At 46.9% G+C, this 18,665-nt stretch overlaps 1 protein-coding gene and 1 non-coding gene across 3 annotated transcripts; both read left to right on the top strand.

Moving 5' to 3' along the window:
- The first annotated feature begins 16 nt into the window (after nt 1-16).
- On the top strand, nt 17-18,040 carry ZFP57 (ZFP57 zinc finger protein). 2 transcript variants are annotated; one of them, XM_060023384.2, is made up of 6 exons: nt 17-105; nt 4,529-4,604; nt 14,090-14,593; nt 15,053-15,179; nt 15,651-15,731; nt 16,801-18,040. In XM_060023384.2, the coding sequence occupies exons 3-6, from the start codon at nt 14,249-14,251 to the stop codon at nt 18,033-18,035; spliced, it is 1,788 nt and encodes a 595-aa protein (XP_059879367.1). In that variant the 5' UTR covers nt 17-105; nt 4,529-4,604; nt 14,090-14,248; the 3' UTR covers nt 18,036-18,040. The 2 variants fall into 2 exon arrangements, with proteins under 2 accessions (XP_059879367.1, XP_059879366.1); XM_060023383.2 differs by having other exon boundaries at nt 27-451.
- Nucleotides 7,790-7,862, top strand: TRNAE-CUC (transfer RNA glutamic acid (anticodon CUC)). The gene has a single exon. It is a non-coding gene; the product is annotated as a tRNA-Glu (tRNA).
- Nucleotides 18,041-18,665: the final 625 nt, after the last annotated feature.

Raw genomic sequence — 18,665 nt, 5'->3', positions numbered from 1 at the left:
ATCGCAAACGTGGTCCCGAGAGCCTGGAGACGGGGAGGAACTTCTCTGAAGGAAAGTTTTAGCGCCGCCTTCAGCCTGGTTCTGTGACGTAGGCTAAGGAAACAGGTGATCGAAGATGTGCCTCCGGTTATTTTTCCCCTCAGGACCCCGTACTGGGGTGTTTATTTTATTGGTCTCGAATTTTAAAGGGACGCAGTCGCGGGGAGCGTTTCTCCTGAAAAATCGTACTAACCTTACTGAATACTAATTTCTTTGGACGAGAAAACTACTACTTCCTCCGTTCCTGAGTTGATATTTTTCTTTAGCTGCCGGGCAGTGGTTAGAAACAAAGCGAAACATTCTGGGAGTTACATGTCTAGCGCTCCTTGGACCTCGCGGTCTAAGCAAGGGCTCTCTGCAGAGCCCCTCCTGGCTGGCGTGCTGTGGGGGCTGTTCTGGGCCGTTGGAAGGGGTGAGTCGACTTCTTACGGTGCAGGAAGTGGAGAGGGTGAAGGCGGAGGAGGAACATCTAGTCCTTAGGCACGATAGGAAACAGGGATGAGGGATGAAGTAGGACACTTGGGAAGGGGCTCAGGACCTTGGAGGTGGCGGAGCAGAAGAGGTTGGGACTCCTTCCTCTTTAGATGCCTGCCAGATGAGGGAGGTTAGCATTAGTCAAGGGAGCAACCTTGGGTAGGATTTCAGTAAGACTTGGTCGAGTTTGGCTTTCAGTTGCGGACCCCCTTCCACCTTGTCCCCCGCCTCCCATGGACCAACTCTACTTCATCATCGTCATCCCTTAGGTGGACAGCTGACATTCCCCTGAACTTTTATAAAGCATGAGGACATGTATTTTTTAAATCTTGCTATTTTAATTCATCTGTAACCTACCATCTAAAGTATAGAATCTGGGCTTCCCTGATGGCGCAGTGGTTAAGAATCCGCCTGCCAATGCAGGGCACACGGGTTCGAGCCCTTGTCGGGGAAGATCCCACATGCCGTGGAGCAACTAAGCCCGTGTGCCACAACTACTGAAGCCTGCATGCTTAGAGCCCGTGCTCCGCAACAAGAGAAGCCACCGCAATGAGAAGCCCACACACCACATTAAAGTGTAGCCCCCCGCTCTCCGCAACTAGAGAAAGCTCGCGTGCAGCAATGAAGACCCAATGCAGCCAAAAATAAATAAAGAATAGAATCTTTTTTAAAAAAATAAATTTATTTATTTATTTATGACTGAGTTGGGTCTTCGTTGCTGTGTGCGGGCTTTCTCTAGTTACAGCAAGCAGGGGCTACTCTTCGTTGTGGTGCCTTCTCTTGTTGCAGAGCACAGGCTCTAGGCGCGCCGGCTTCAGTAGTTGTGACGCTCGGGCGTAGCTGCTCCGCGGCATGTGGGATCTTCCCAGACCAGGGATCCAATCCGTATCCCCTGCATTGGCAGGTGGATTCTTAACCACTGCACCACCAGGGAAGTCCCTAAAGTATAGAATCTTGTTGTCCTGAAGGGACAGCTTCTAAATGAATTTCCTAGTTCGCTTTCAGTCCATCCAACCCCGCTCAACCTGATAGTTGTGCTAAGCTCCTTACATATAAAGGTTTTGGAGCCATCACTATTTTCTCCTTTGAAAGAGACAAGCTGTGATCTCTCCTAGAGAGAGGCTTTGATCTACTTCTCTGTGCAATAATGGAAACACTCACAGTAGTGAGGGGATTAAAACTCTGAGCAAGCTACTGGAGAGTGACAAGCCTCATAATAATTTGTCCTACAAGGAGAGGTCTGTTGCTGAGCCCGTGATGGTAGGCAAGTTTTTATTCTCTCTTCTCTGTGTGTCTTTCTCCTTTGAAAATGGAAATTGAAATCAGCCGTCTTTTCTCGCCAACTTTCCCTTTAAAGTTTGACAAAATTCAGTGAAGATCCACCATGAGTTGAATACTGTCCTAATGCAGTAAAGGAACTAAGCATTATAAGGCATGGCCCTTTCCCAACAAAAGCTCACAATCTGTTCAGTTCGTATTTATTAAGCACCTATGTCAGTCTTGGAGCTGAAGTTGGGGCTGCAAAGCTGAAAACTATGGTCTCTGACCTTAAGGAGTACAAATGAATAATTAGAATGCAATGGAAGTACACTTATAGGACAAAATGTGAGAGCCCAGGATAGGCATATAAAACAAATAGGCCTGTATACTACAAAGAGGACTGGTAAATGTTTTAATAAAAAGATACAGTGTCATGGGGAATGTAAGAGAGAAAGATACTCAGATATTATGTGATGAGGATAATCACCAATCAACAAATCATTAATTTTGAGAATTTGGGATTACAGACTCTAATGTTAAGTACTGTGCTAGATACTATGTACAGAGAAATAAAAGTAAGGTGGTCATATTTTTAAAATCTCAAAATAGGTATATGTAGTCAGGCAAATAAGAATATGCCCAAGAGGTCAGTGAGATCCAGTATTTGTTATCAGATCCTTTCTGATATGATAGATAGATCATTGTATTTGTAGATTGAAAAATTATAGTTCCAACTCTTTATGAGTCTGAATTTCATCATCAAAATGTTAAAAGTGATATATGGATGCAGATAGCACAGTGGAAACCATGATTGATTTTCAAATGAGTTGTAGAAATAAAAAATGTTGTGTTCATATTCATAGCGTGGCAAAAATCACTGTTACATAGAGTAGACTGGAAAGACTTTATAGTCAGGGCTTGACCTGTGGAGATGGACACTATTTATTTTTTAATTTTTTAAATTTTTATTTTATTTTATTTTTTTGGCTGCATTAGGTCTTTGTTGCTGCACGTGGGCTTTCTCTAGTTGTGGTGAGCGGAGCGTTACTCTTTGTTGCAGTGCGCGGGCTTCTCATTGTGGTGCCCTCCTTGTTGCGGAGCACAGGCTCTAGGCACACGGGCTTCAGTAGTTGTGGCAGTGGGCTCAGTATTTGTGGCTCATGGACTCTAGAGCGCAGGCTCAGTAGTTGTGGCACATGGGCTTAGTTGCTCCGTGGCATGTGGGATCTTCCCAGGCCAGGGCTCGAACCCATGTCCCCTGCATTGGCAGGCAGATTCTTAACCACTGTGCCACCAGGGAAGCCCCAACTGCCATTTATTGAGAACTTACTGTATATCAAGCATTTTGCCAGGCTCTTTAATCTAATTCTCATTTGTTCTTTATAACTCCAAGAGGCAAATTTTGGTCTTATATCTCCATTTTGTAGATGAGGAAACTGATTTAGAGAGAGATTAAGTTACTTGCCCTGAGTCACACCCTGGGAAGTGGTGGAATTAGGATTCAAGCATAGCCCTGTAAGGCTTCAAAGCCCATGCTCTAAACCATAAATGGTGTAAATAAAGGCATAGAGATGAGATGCCAGGCATCCTCAGTGGCTTAAATATGACCTCACAGTGAGCTCAGATTAAACCAGGGATGACACACAAAAAGTTGGTAGTCTTCACTTGTGTTGCCATCAGACTGTCCCTATAAATAAACCCAGAGTAACCACAGAGTCTCATCCCAAGCGGATCAACAGGGAATGGTTTCATAATGGATTTAGGGTGAAGGATGATGGGCAGAATAAGGCAGGCAAGCAGAGGGGTGGGCGATCAAATAAGAACAGAATTTCAGAACGAAAGATTATAGGGCAGAAATGCTGTATGTGGTGATAGAGGCAGAGAGGGCCTGGATCAAGAAACTGCACAAAGAGAATGAACTGATAACACTGAAGTCTAGAATTATCTCAGAAGACAAAGGAGGCAGTGGGACTGAGCAATCTGTCATAGATGTGCTTGGGCAAAGCTTCACCAAGGAGCCTGTCTCTTCCCTTGCCCAGTCCCTGGTACAAGATTCAGAATGGTTCATGTTGAGTCCACAGGAGAAGTATGCTTTAAGTTTATATGAAAGGATTGTGGTTGGTCCTCTATATCTGAGGGTTCCCCATCTGCAGATTCAACTAACTGTGGGTGGAAAATATTTGAAAAAAAAAAAAATTCCTGAAAGTTCCCAAAAGTAAAACTTGAATTTGCCACTTACTGGCAACTATTTACATAGTGTTTACATTGTACTTACGACTATTTACATTGTATTTACAACTATTTACATAATATTTACATTGTAGTAGGTATTACAAGTAATTGAAAGATAATTTAAGGTGTACAGGAGAATGTGCCCAGGTTGTATACAAATACTGTGCCATTTTATATAAGGGACTAGGGCATGGATTTTAGTATCTGGGGTGGGGGTGGTGAGTCCCGGAACCAAGGGACCTTGCGGGGCGGTGTCCGTGGATACCGAGGGATGACTGTATGTGCTCTTATTTATATGATCTTATTAAAAGAGCATTCATTATTCGTTACCATAGGAATGTAGTGGTTTCCCATTGGGAAATGGCCCTGCTGTAGTCCTACCTATTACCAGGTTTTTTCTTTCTGAGGGAAATACCCTTGACCATGACCAAAACAATTGGGTTTTTTGGTTTAGTCAGTATGAGAGCAGATTTGTTCTGACATCTCCCGCATTCTAATCTACCTTTGCTTTTTTGTCTTACAGATTGTCCTGGGCTAAAGTATCTAAAGACCCTAGGATTGCTGCAGGTCAACTGTCCCCACTGGAGAAAAAAATCTTGGTAAATAAATTATCTTAACATCATACAGTTTGAAATGACTAGGAGAAGGAAAGTTAAGTTTAAAATCCTTCTGTCCAAGTGACACTTTCCAGTAGTGTGTCCACAGTGGCAAATGTTTTCCAGTTAAATCTTTACTTGCAAAACAAAGTATTATTTTTAGAACTCCAACCCTATGTTTTTAAAAAACTAATTACTGATTTTGGTGGTGAGAACTCCAACTTTCAGAGCTCACAAGCTCACCTAGGAATGATGGAAGTAAAATCACTATTGCTCCGAAATTAATGAAAGACCATGGTCATTTCTTGGTGTCAATAGTGAGCGTAAGCTCCTGTTTAAATATGTTCAAAGTAAAAAGATGGTCATATTATAAAATTCTGTACCTCACTTTGACAGAATCTAGGTGGCGTGCATACAACAGCAGCAAGACAACTGATGATTCAAAAATATCAGGAGGAGTATGAAACACTCAGTAGAGAGCAAGGTCTTTCTCTTGACTACAGGCTTGCCAAAGCGGAGCCTTATTATAATAAAAGAATAATGGAAATGATGAAAGAACAAGAGACAGGCAATGAAATCAAGAAGAGATTGGAGGGGAAAACAACCCAAAGCATAGAAGGAAAAAAACAATATTATTTGGTACCTGAGAGAGAAGTGAAACATGTAGAAATGCACATACATCGACCTGAACAGGTCGGAGAGTTTAAGAATAAAACATTTAGACAATTACCACCATGCCCTAGTGAAATAAAATTGCCCAAAATTGTGCCAGAAGTACATGGCATCCATGACGCACAGAGGAGAAAGCAGGTAAATGAGAGGGAACAGATGCAAATTAAAGCTCACCAGGAACGCATGATTCGAGGGAGAGAACTTGTACAGCAAAAACTCAAGGAAGGAGTCTTGAGAAAAGACCAGAGCCAGCCTCCTATACGTGAGAAGCATGAAAGTGTAAAGAAAGAGATAAAAGAGTATGAAAGCGTTATTGCATATCCACTCTTCCAGCCATGCAGTAGCAGTCGGATTAAAGTGAATATTCTTATGGAAAAATCTCAGAATAGAGAAGACAGTACAATTATCAAGCCATATCAAAGAAGATTCTTAACTATACCACCCTTTATGAGAAGTCAAATAGGAAAAATAAAAGATTCAGTGATTTCATGATAAAGTCATGTCTCTTAAATTAACCTTTTTTTTTTTTTTGCGGTACGCGGGCCTCTCACTGTTGTGGCCTCTCCTGTTGCGGAGCACAGGCTCCGGTCGCACAGGCTCAGCGGCCATGGCTTACGGGCCCAGCCGCTCTGCGGCATGTGGGATCTTACCAGACCAGGGCACGAACCCGTGTCCCCTGCATCTGCATCAGCAGGCGGACTCTCAACCACTGTGCCACCAGGGAAGCCCCCTTTTTTTTTTTTTTTAATGCTAGTTCTCTTCTACAGGGTTCAGTGACTATTTTCCCATTTATATCTGATACAGAAGTGTCAGTTCTGGATTTTAAAACTAGCTTGGCTATTTTTAGTTGCCTTGTGTTTGTTCAAGTTGCTTATCCTTTTTGATGCTCATTCCTAATCTGTAGAGTGGGAAAATAATAGTTCATAGCATTTATAGGAGAATTTCATTTTTGTGAAGCATTAGCATATATTAGATGTTTCATAAATGCTGGGTTTCCCAGTTGGAAAGACCTGGGTTGGACAAAGATGATGAATAAGGAGTTGTTCTAATCTGCCTCTTCCAGTCCCCCTGCCTGCAACCTCAAAGGTTATCTTGATGAGACTGCTATAGGTCACTATGTGGTCTTTTATCTTCCATTCATACCTTTATCAGGGAACTGCTAACCAGGCCATAAAAGTCTAACTGTACCATGCAATTTCTCTGTATGAGAAACTTAAGCTTGAGAACCTCCTATGTACCAGGTATTGTTAGTTACTGAGATGAATAAAGAGATATCCCTGCCCTTGGCTAGTTTACAACTAGTGGCATAGATCACTCTAAAAACAGATAATAAAATAGGGTTATGATAGAGGTATGCACAGGTATGTACAGAGGAGGGACATCTAACCTGGCCTAGGTGAGCAGGGTGAGGAGGAAGGAGGTCAGAGAATGGAGTGTAGTAATCTCTCATGTTACTTCCAGCTCCATATTTTGTCACTTTCAGTCACCCACTTAAGCAAGACCTTCCCAATGTTTGGATTCGCTCATAGGTAACCAAACTCACCTTCTCTCAAATAGATGTCCTCCAAAAGTTGGGAAATTTGGGGTTCAGAATTGGTGAGTAGAGAATCAGAGAAATGGAAACTGGATGACCTAAGGAATATTATACTTAAGTTGTGATAATCCTTTGCCCACCCTTTTGTATTAACAGGACACCCTTTACCAAGGATATTGCTAGATCAGCACTGTCCCATAGACCTTTATGCGATAATATAACTGTTCTATAGGTTTTCTCTTCAATACAGTAGCCATTTCCCACATGTGGCTACTGAGCATTTGAAATGTGGCTGGTACACCTGAGGAACTGAATTTTTAATTTTACTTAATTTGAATTAATTTTAAATTGCTACATGTGGCAAGTGACTGCTGTATTGTATAGCATGGCACTAGATAAATATAACTCCTGTGTTCTAGACTTCAACCCCACAATCTGTTTTCTGTCTTTGACAATATTTGCAGGTATAATAGATCACTGCTCACTTACATTAGTATAAGTTTAGTTTCCTTTATATTTGAGATGCTCCTTAATCCCATGAAGAGATTCAAAAAGCACTGTAGGCAAATTCTGTGTGGAAATGAGGTGGCTGAAGTTGCTTAAATTGGGTTCAGAAACTAGCCCTCCCTTTGCTCCTTCTGGAATTTGACCAGGACACATACGAAAATCTCATTCCTACCCACCTGATTTGCCTCATGCAGACTTTTTTGTCCTATCTGTTCTCTGGTCTTCCATCGTCATGTTGCAGCTTTAGATTTTATACCTTGCAAAGATGTGCTTCCTCAGGATGCAGAGGCAAAAGACTTAGAAATTCAAATCAATAGGGTAATGATACAGCCTTTGAGTTGAGTGGGATTGAAAAGTAACCTAATATATAACTGTTGGTAATTGTTTACCATGAAGATATTCACTGCTGGACCATCCTTTTGACCTATAAATGTACTCAAATCTCTCCCATCTAAATAAGCTACTATGTGGGAATTCCCTGATGGTCCAGTGGTTAAGACTCTGTGCTCTCACTGCTGAGGGCCCAGGTTCAATCCCTGGTCAGGGAAAAATCCCACAAACTGAGCGGTGCAGCCAAAAAAATTTGAAAAAAGAATAAATAAGCTACTATGCTATTTCTTTGCACTCCTTTAAAGCCACGTCCCTTAGAAAGTCTATACCAGCTCCCTGCATTCTAGTTTCAGTGCCCATCAATCCACCAAATCCCTTTTTACGGAGTCATCAGCAAAGAGCTCCGTGTGGCTAAATCCAATGGACAGTTAAGGGTGGAACGAAAAGGAGAAGGTGCCAACAACAGGCAGAAGACCTGACAGGCATTTGGCAGCAAGAGGGATCAACAATTCAAGTGTAAGAACGCATGACACAGAAAACAAGAGGCCAAGGAAGAGTAACAGTCCTTAGAAGTTGGAGATCAGTCAAGGGAACCAATGGAACCCATTTAAGGAACTGGAGTAGGGTACCAAAGGAATAAGATAAACAAACAGTTATAAGACTCAGGATAAAACACAAGAATAGGAATAGAAGCACTGACAAATCCGGGACGTAGAACTATTGAATTGGGTTCCACTAGGGATGGGACAAGTCTGAGTCTTAGGCTGAGTTGAACCAATAGTGGAGGATTAAGAAAGTCCAAAATAGAAACAGAGCTTATCAGGTCACAAGGGCAGGAGACAAAGCAGATGATTACTATAACCCTCATACTGAGTCAGTTACATGAGATAAGAATTTGAACTCATTAAAGCATGCCTGATATTATCTTTAAACATGGAAGTCATAGCGGCTTGAAAATTGAGCCTCAGGATATAAGGTGTACAAGGTTGGTGTGTTGTTTTAAATAGAACTGATTATAAAGTCTTTCATTGGAGTAGCACTACAAATTACAGTAAGGTTGAACAGGAGTACATTTTATCCTTCAAGGGGGATGGTAAGCAGATCAGCAAGGCCATTTAGCATAGGCAAATAAAAGGCAAACCATTGCTGTGTTTTCTGGGAGGCCAAACACATGGCACAGATTAGTTTCAAGGGGCACAATGGTATGGATGGAGAAGGCTGGGCTAGAATAGCAGCACTGTACCCTACAGTGTCAACAGTGGTGAGGCTCCACTGATAGCCCTTGAGGGGGGTCAAAGAGCCAATGAAGTCCATCTGCCAGGAGCACATGAGGACAATGGCCCTTGCTATGTGGCCTCCCTCATCGTAAGACAAGTCAACTTTTGGCAGTAATTGCAAGTCCAAATCAGAAACTGAGTTCTTTACTTTGTGCCCAGTCTATGATGGTGAATGTCTTGCCATGTCTAGTATGATGATCAACTCAGGCAGCAGTGGGGACTGTCTTCACAAAACATGTTTCCATCAGCAGCTTGATTCCAGTCAATTCCATCAGCAACCACGCTCTTCTTGTGGGCATTCACCTGAGTGACTCAGATGGTTAGATAAGCAGTTATGGTTTATTTCCACAGTTTGCAGCTCCAAAGACAGATGTCTCACCAGTCTAGTTTTTCAAGTGGCATACCACATAGGTAGGCAACAGCACAAGAGTCAGTAAAATTATAGGAAGGTTGATCAAAGAGGTTATTGGCGAGAGCTATGAAATGGCCTTGTGTTCTGCCCACCAAGAGGAGCGACAGCGTCCATTTTTGGCTCTGCATCACTGGCAATGAGGTTGAATGGCTGCATCAGCCAGGGACAGCGCTGGGTTTCAGCCTAGCCGAACCACAGTGAACCAGGGCCAGGCATTTAGGGGAATCTCTGTGAACTGAGAGCCCCATGGAACCAGCAGCTTTGCTTCAGTTGGCAGAGTAGGGGATAAAGTTTTTCCCAGAGGGATATCTGCCAATTTTCCATGTAAAGTAGAGATGTTGAAGCCAGGCCACATCCTTAAATATACCATTTCCAAATGAGGATTATTGGGTCCTTCCCACTTTGTTAGAAGTTGAGTCCAAGTTGACCTACCCCCAAATGTGAGCATTAAGCTAGAGTGTCAGAAGGCCTCCATGGGTCGGGTGTTTAGTTTCGATAGGAGCCCAGTAGCAAGCTGATGCTGCTTTTCAAGATGAGTGTACCCAGTAACCATGTTAGGAAGGTGGCAGGTCCAGAACCCTAAGGGGTGCCACTGAGCACAGGCTGCCTCCATCACCATCTCCACCAGACTACTGTCTCCATCTGACCCTGTGGGAGCCTCCTCAGCCCACCCACATGAATGGTCTGTCCACAAGGGCAGATCACAGGGTCAGGTACCTTGGGAACACTAAGAGATTTAAAACCTGCATCTGCCAGCCATCCAGTACTAACCATGGATCCAAGACTCCAGCGTACAGACTTGAAAGCAGGGGATCTGGTTTCCTGTCCCAGTACAGCCAGATGTGGGCTTTGGCAAGGCTCAACATCTCTGAGCCTGTTTCCTCATCTGTGAAGGCAGAATAACAAATTCCTACCTCACAAGATGTTTGTGGGGATTTAATGGAGGCTATGTTTACAAGGTTTTTTTTTTGTAAATTGCAAAACCCCATGCCAATGTGAAATATAAAATATGATCATAGGGGCTTCCCTGGTGGCACAGTGGTTGAGAGTCTTCCTGCCGATGCAGGGGACACGGGTTCGTGCCCCGGTCCGGGAGGATCCCACATGCCACGGAGCGGCTGGGCCCGTGAACCATGGCCGTTGAGCCTGCGGGTCCGGAGCCTGTGCTCCGCAACGGGAGAGGCCACAACAGTGAGAGGCCCGCGTACCGCAAAAAAAAAAAAAAAAAAAGTATGATCATGATACAAAATGGTATATGGTAAATGCTAATTAAGTGGAAAGGAAATAAATGTGATTTCCGTTGAGCTGATTTAAAAAAAAAAAAAAGGCATTACTGATAAAGGTCAAACTGGGTTTGGGTAAGTGGCCAAGGTAAGTAGAACTTGACCTGAACATATCCTCTCTGCTCTCCTACCTCTATCTGCTGTCACCATTTAAGTCGCAGTGGTTTGCCTTCACTTTTCTTTCTTTCCCTCTTTTTTAAATTATTTTATTTTATTTTATTTATTTATGGCTGCATTGGGTCTTCCTTGCTGCTTACAAGCTTTCTCTAGTTGCAGCAAGCAGGGGCTTCTCTTCCTTGTGGTGCCTTCTCTTGTTGTAGAGCACGGGCTGTAGGCGCGTGGGCTTCAATAGTTGTGGTGCACAGGCTCAGTAGCTGTGGCTCACGGGCTCAGTAGTTGTGGCTTGTGGGCTCTAGAGCACAGGCTCAATAGTTGTGGCTCGCAGGCTCTAGAGCGCAGGCTCAGTAGTCGTGGCCCCCGGGCTTAGTTGTTCCGTGGCATGTGGGATCTTCCTGGACCACAGCTCGAACCCCTGTGCCCTGCATTGGCAGGCGGATTCTTAACCACTGTGCCACCAGTGCAGTCCTGACTTTGCTTTTTTTTTTGCGGTACGCGGGTCTCTCACCGTTGTGGCCTCTCCCGTTGTGGAGCACAGGCTCCGGACGCGCAGGCTCAGCGGCCATGGCTCACGGGCCCAGCCGCTCCGCGGCACTTGGGATCTTCCCGGACCGGGGCACGAACCCGCGTCCCCTGCATCGGCAGGCGGACTCTCAACCACTGTGCCACCAGAAACCCCTGCTTTGCTTTTTTAAGGTGCTTTGTGCCTCCAAGTCTCTTTCTGGGAGCGCGTAAAGGTCTCATTTTTCTCCTTTGGGCTCTAGGTGATGGTGGTTGGTGATTATGTGTTTTAATCAGAGGTAATTTAATCCTTTTTACCCCCCAAGACTAAATTAAGACTGGGAATGAGATCCGAGCGCTAGGTGGGACCAGCGGCTGCAATTGGTAGGAGGAATGGGCTAGTGGGGCGGGGCGAGTCCTCTTCCTTTTAAGCTTCCTAGACTGTGAACTCTTGACCTTGGCGGGCCCACAAGCTTAACCCGACAGGGTGCACGGTGGCCTTGCGGAAACCGGCGAGGAGAGCGAGGCCGGTGCCAGGCACTGGTGGGGCCGGGACGGGGTCTTGGGCAGCCGGTAAACGTGCGCTGGAGTGGAGCGGGCTCGCCGCTGGCCCCTCGGAAACCCTACGTCCCAAAGTCCCGGTCCTCGGCAGCGGCGGGTGAGTAGGACAGAGGGTAGTTGAGCTCGCGGTGGTGGAAGTTAGTGAAGGGTCTTTGTGCCGCAACCTTCCGCCCCTGACCTCGGCAGGCGAGGGGAGCATCGCGCCCCGCATCTTGGGGGAGCTTCCAACCCCTGGGGCCCATGGGGAAACCTGGGTTAGGGTATGGCCCAGGGCGCCGACCACTCCGGCCGCGTGGGGGACTCGGCGAAGAGGACGGGCTCCTGGCACGTGCTGAAAAAGTCGGGATCCCAGCAACGAAGTTTCGGGGCAGACAGGCATAGGGCAGTGCCGTCCCAGTCAACGGGACCAGTTCAGCGCACAGAAACCCCAACCAGTGGGTATTAACGAGCGTGCCACGCAGTGGTGAGCGAAACTCTCCGTCCCTGCCCGCGGGAGGCCCCGAGACCGGAGTGTGGGGCTGGGCGCGCAGTGACGGGAGGTACGCCCTGTGGGCTCGCGATCTGGTCCGGCAGAGCTGGGCAGGAGCTGCAAAGGGTCCTTGAGGACAGAGCAGAGACCCGAAGACCGGGTGAGAAGGGCTAATGCCCGAGGGTCTTTTTGCTTGGCCGAAAGGCAGAAAACAATAGTGGCTGGAACACCACGGTGGGGGGAGGCGAGGGCGGACCCCACGAAGCCTGGCAGGTGTGGTGGGGATTTCGGTCGTTCTCAGAATTGCTATGGGAAACCATGGACGGGTTTGGGGTTAGAGAGAGATTGGGTGGACTCAGAGAACTGGAAAATGGCGACACATTCCCTCGAGGAATTTACATTCTGGAAGGGCAGGGACGGGCCGGGAACAGATAAACCGGTCTGCGCCGAAAGTCTGTTGAGTTATATCCAGCCTCTTTCCATCGTGGCCCAGCCGGCTTGAGCTCTGGGGCGTGTGGATGTAGAAAGTACTAGCGAGATAAAAGTGCCAGAGGCAGGCAGCAGCTGCCAGAAATTTCAGTCTCCATAGTCATGCTCCCTTCCCAAACCAGAGAACCAGCTTAGAATCTGGACCGAGGGCCTCAGGCTACCACCTGCAGCTTTTTGAGAATGACTGACAGGGGTGGGTCTTTCCTGCGGGAGAACGGGAAAGCCAGGACCTTGAGGATACTATTACTGAGACTGTTTTAAAGTGTTACTTTCATTGTGTTTGGCTGGAGAGTAGGAGAATAATCCAGACCTGCCCCTCTCACGCGATGATTGTGATGGTCTTGAAAGAAAGGAAGGGAGGGAGGGAAGGAGGGACTCAACTTCACCTCCCAGGAATGCGCCTTTCCTGTCAGCTTTCTTTTTAGCTATCCCACTAACTCCATTGTTGAATGCCCTTTTCCTTGCTGGCATTTTCAATTCTACCACCTTTCAAAGAAGTGAAAGGAAGAAAGTCAACAGGTTTTTATGTCTTCATTCTTTTCATTCCATCTGGAGGGAGGAGAAGCGGGGTGAGTGGCTGTCAGTAGGAGGAGGTGGGAGTTCAGCCACGTGTGGGCAGAGCAGGAACTTCCTGGGCTGGGCAGGCAGCCCAGCGCCAGGCTCCTTGGGAGCCCTGCAGAAGCATTTGCTGTTGGGTTGTTACCATTATCATTCTTTTTTTTTTTTTGGCCATGCCTCAAGGCATGTGGGATCTTAGTTCCTGGACCGGGGATCAAACCTATGCCCCCTGCAGTGAGAGCTAAGACTCTTAACCACTGGACCACCAGGGAAGTCCCTCCATTATCATTCTTTACAAGTATCTGTATGTATTAAAAATCCACAGAATCGTATATTTTTGGGTCCTGGATGGGATCTTAGAGAGTCTCCTTTAATCTTACTTTCCAATAAAACCAGATCAGAATGAAGAAACTTGTACAAGGTGGTTTGTGGCAGATCCAGGGCTGGTTACCTCAGGCACATGCTTTCTTTCCAGAATACCGTGATGTTGCTCTAGAGAGGGCTTTGGGACAGTGGAAATCATGTCCTCAGTGGTAGAGTCAAGGCTTTGAACACAAACTCTGCTGTGGACCGGGAGTATCCTTGAGCACATTACTTAGCATCTCTACTTTAGGTTCCTTAAAATGGGGTCATTAATTGTTACCTCATGGGGCAGTGCTGAGGGGTTTTAGGTACAAAGCAGGAGTTCAGTAACTCTTGGTGTTCCCTGACCAAATTAGGAAACTGCTGTTCCTCACTCACTCCCCCTCTTGCTGATACGATTTCTCTCTGACCTCAGGTTCCTAGAGGTGGGCACCAGCCAGCGGCTAGAAACAGGGTGAAGCAGAAGGCAGACGACGCCTTCCGAGCCCCAAGCTGGCATTACTGAACAGCGGCTGCTGAGCCGAGGGTGACCAGGTTCCTGAACTCTGTGGCCTAGGCTTGGAGAGAATCAAAGATGTTCTCAGCTGTGAAAGAGGAGAATTTGGACAGCAGGACAAAAAAGGAAGACAGCCCCCTGGAGCAGATACCTTTGCCACTGGAGGCCACATCAAACCCTGGGGCCTTTTCAAAGTCTCTCCATCTGCTCAGTCACTGGGAGGTAGATAGCCCCAGGAAGGAGCCCAGTCAGCCTTGGGGGCCAGACCAGGAGTGGATAAAGCTAGAAAGAGACATCAGGGAAGAGGTGGTGTTTGACCTGCTGAAGCCAACTGAACCTGTACAGAAGCTGCTCCCTCAGGTGGATGAGGAGGCCCTGCAGGAAGCCGTGAAGGGAGAATGCTGGTGGAAGGCGTGGGTGAAGGTGAGGAGACCAAGCGAGAGACAGAGGGAGGGGCTGGGTCCTGGACTCCAGGAGCTCTTTCATCCATTATCCTGTCTACAGAACAAATGGAATCTCAAGAGTGTTCCAAGATAAACAGCACTCAGGAGAAGGGGTTTCAAGGACTTTTTTTCAGACTCCACACCACCCTGGCATCCTTCAAGGAGTCCTTGCTGAAATTCATCAGAGTGGCAGCCTTTTTCCTTTGCGTTCTTCCTACTTATATTCAGTATATACCCCTCCTTTCTCCCCCCACATTGTTCTTCCCTCCTCTCCATCCTTCCTTTCCTGTCTGTACATTAAAGTTGCTGGCTTTGTACTTGTCTTTTCCTATTTCTCCCTTCCTTCCATGTTTTTCTTTTTCTCTTAGTTGTCTGAATCTTGAGACTGGATGTCTGTCTGTCTATATACAGACTCTCTGAATCTCTCCTGTTCTTCTAGAAGCCAGTCACCTCTGAGGATGTGGCAGTGAATTTCAACCAGGAAGAGTGGGAATGTCTAGATGCCAGTCAGAGGGTCCTCTACCAGGACGTTATGTCAGAGACCTTCAGAAACCTGATGTCTGTGGGTAAGAGGCTGGGGTTCCTTACAAGCCCTCTGTCCCAGGCCTCTGGGACATCTTGTTTCCCTGGGCAGGTAGATCAGCTCACAATTAGCTTCACTGATCCTTGGTTCTATACGTTCCAGGTATGCAAGATCTGGGTTACTAGGCTCAGGGTGAAAGAAGAAATGAAAGCTTGCATGAAGGCAAAGATAAGGCTTGTGACATGACGATAATGTTCTCAAAGTATGCAAATCTGCCTATTCATCCAACTAGTATTTACTGAGTCACTCCTATTATATACCAGGCACTTTGTTAAGAGCTGGCCTTTTGCGTGTCTCCTCCCTGCACCTAAGTGTCCCAGATTATGGCTCTTAAACCAAAGATAACGGAAGAAGGTAGCCTGTTATCCCCATCAGGTGTGAAGGGGCCGAGCCTGGGACTCCAACTCTTCCTCTCCTTCCCACTCCCCAGTCAGAATCTTTCTGTCTAATCCAGACCTGATCGCCAAGTTTGAACAAGAAGAGAAACAGTGGAGAGCAGGTCTCCGTCCCCCAAACGGAGAAGGCCTTCATTCAGGTAAGAATTGCAAAGGAGAGAGGAGGGTGAAAAGGACCCAGGACATGCCTTGGGAGGATGGAAATGACTAAGAGGATCGGGGTCTGCATACCCGCCCCGAGCCTGCATCCTTCCTGCCTGGTCAGACGTGGAGCTGGAAGAAACCTTGACATCATCTGCTCAAGTCCCCTGGCTTCAAGAAGATGAGTATCTAAAGCATTCAGGACAAATGAATATCTTCAGTTTCTAGAGATGGAGAGATTCCATGTCAGTTGCTTATGTCAGTGATACCGCCTTGATTAAAAAGTCCTTTCCGGGACTTCCCTGGTGGTCCAGTGGGTAAGACTCCATGCTCCCAATGCAGGGGTCCCGGGTTTGATCCCTGGGTGGGGAGCTAGATCCCACATGTGTGCCGCAACTAAAAGATCCCATATGCTGCAACTAAGATCTGGCGCAGCCAAAATAAATAAGTAAATAAATTTTTCTTTTTTTTTTTTAGAGTCTTTTCCAAAAGAAAAGAAAGGGAAGGGAGATGAGCTTCATGCTGAGTTGGAGCAGGGGAGACTTGTTCTTAAGAGTAGAATAAAGACTTGAGAGAAATTTAAGTCTGAGCTGACCACACTCCTGGTTTGCCAGGACAGTCCTGGTTTATGCTTCTCATCCTAGCTTGATTGTTAATAGCACCTCCCGTCATTCAAGTGTCCCAATTTGCATGATATATTATGAGGTCACCTGTAGGTATCTGGGGTGTCTGGGAGTACGAACAAAATTGAAAATGAGAGGAATTAACACACATGGTAAATCAACTATACTTCAATTTAAAAAAAAAAATGAAAGGAAATGGATTTCAAGAAATGTGGTTAAAATTTTGATCTCTGATATTTTTGGAAGATTCCAGTTAAATTTTTATTTGCTTTTAATTGGAAAACCCCAAAGTTTATTCTTATCTCTGGCCTCTGAGGTCTAAGAGTGAGTGTGAATGTCCGGGGGGGGGGGAGAGGGAGGGCAGAAAGAGGGGAAGTAGCTTGGACTGAGAGCTTGTGTCGGGGTTGTCATGGTGAATCTCGCTATTCTTCCTCATTCCCTACAGGAGGCAAGAGAGAGGAACTTCAAGAACAGAGTCAGAGTTTGGGAGATGAGGGAAATAGCGATGACAAGAAGGTCTCCCTTGCTTGCAGAAGAGCAGGCCCATCCTCTGCTCCAGCTGGGTCCCTGGACAGGACAGCAGTGTTCCCAGCATCCTGGGCTGGGCCACCCTTTACCTGCCATACCTGTGGCAGGTGCTTCAGCAAGCGCTCCAGCCTCTACAACCACCAGTTTGTTCACAGCTGCGGCCAGTGCGGGAAGTCCTTCCTGAACCCCAAGGACCTCAGCTACCACCGGCGCAAGCACCTTGGGGAGAGGCCTTTCTGCTGCTCGCTCTGTGACAAGACCTACTGTGATGCTTCTGGACTGAGCCGTCACCGCCGTGTCCATCTGGGTTACCGGCCCCACTCGTGTCCCTTCTGTGGGAAGTGCTTTCGGGACCAGTCTGAGCTCAAACGCCACCAGAAGATACACCAAGGCCAGGAGCTGGGGGCTGGAAACCAGAAGCATATCCTGAAGATTCCAGACAACACAGCTGGATTCCAGGGGCTGGCAACTGCAAACAATGCACCAGTGGCCGGGACCCAAGGACCCTCATTTAAAACCGCCGGTCCCGAGGCTCAGACCCAGCCATCTATAGACAGGAGCCCGGCACCTGCAACCAAGAACCAGGTAGTCACTGGGAAGGCTCAGCACCCAGTCGTTACAACTACAGAGCCTGTGACCAGGACCCAGGCAGCCAACACGAGAACCGCCTGCCTGGATGCCAAGTCCAGCTCTCACCCAGGAAAGCCTTCAAGACTCAAGGTCTTCTCTTGCCCTCATTGTCCCTTGACTTTTAGCAAGAAAAGCTGTCTCTCCAGCCACCAGAAGGCCCACTTCACAGAGCAGTCCAACTGCTGCTTCCACTGTGGCAAGTCCTTCACTTTATTCTCTGGGCTGGTCAGGCACCAGCAGACTCACTGGAAGCAGAAGCTCTACTGTTGCCCTATCTGCGACGTCTGCTTTGGGGAGAAAGAGGACCTTTTGGGTCACTGGGGGGGCTACAGGGGCAAGGGGCTCTGCCTGGGCAGTCCCCATAAATGCTGGGCGATCCTGGGTCAGTCGCTTGGCTTCTTTCCCGATGCGCCCACTGTGGCAGGGGAGGAGACGGATCTTTCTCCTGGATCCATACCCTCAGGAGAGGGAAGGAAGGGAGGGGAGAAGGCAGCAGAGGAAAGAAAGCAGATAAGGCAGTGAAGGTCTTGGAATGTAAATAAATGGCCTTTCCACCCAAGGTCTTTCTCTGTTTGGTTTTCCTGAGGGCTAACCTCCAGGGTAAGGAGACTGGGGTAGAGGAAGAGAGAGGTGAAGGAATAATGAAGGAAGTACAGAAAGGAAAAGGGACAAGAGGTGGCACATGGAAACTTGTAGTATTATTAATTAGCACCCAGCTTGTTTCTTTGTGTCTGACAGACCATCAAGTAGTAGTTGTTGAAGACAACAGTGGACACTCCAATAGATATGAAGATGGGAGAAAAAAGATGAGTGGGGGAGAGAGTGTGGGACCCATCTGGGCCAGATGTAGAAGGGAGGCATTTTAAAGCAGGTGTGTGGCCCAGTTCTCACCCCTTGCTCCCCTGGCACCTTGGTAGGCTGCGGGGGCAAGATGGAGCTCTGGCCAGTGTTTTGCGGGTTTCTCCCCATCTCCTGTTTTTGGTTAGGGCTCCCCATGTCCTCACTCTGCAGGTCACTTGGCGCTGTCTTGGATGTTTTGGACTTTTCCTGCTCCTTCCCAGCAGGGCTGAGATCTTGGAAGAAACGACCACCATTTGCAAAGTTGGTGTGCTATAATTTGCAGTGAGGAGGTTCATGGCAGAGACCCTCTTG

Source organism: Delphinus delphis, chromosome 10 (genome assembly GCF_949987515.2).
Source record: "Delphinus delphis chromosome 10, mDelDel1.2, whole genome shotgun sequence".
NCBI classification, from domain to species: domain Eukaryota; kingdom Metazoa; phylum Chordata; class Mammalia; order Artiodactyla; family Delphinidae; genus Delphinus; species Delphinus delphis.
Note: the sequence above shows the minus strand (reverse complement) of the source record. Positions and strands in the feature narration are given on the sequence as shown.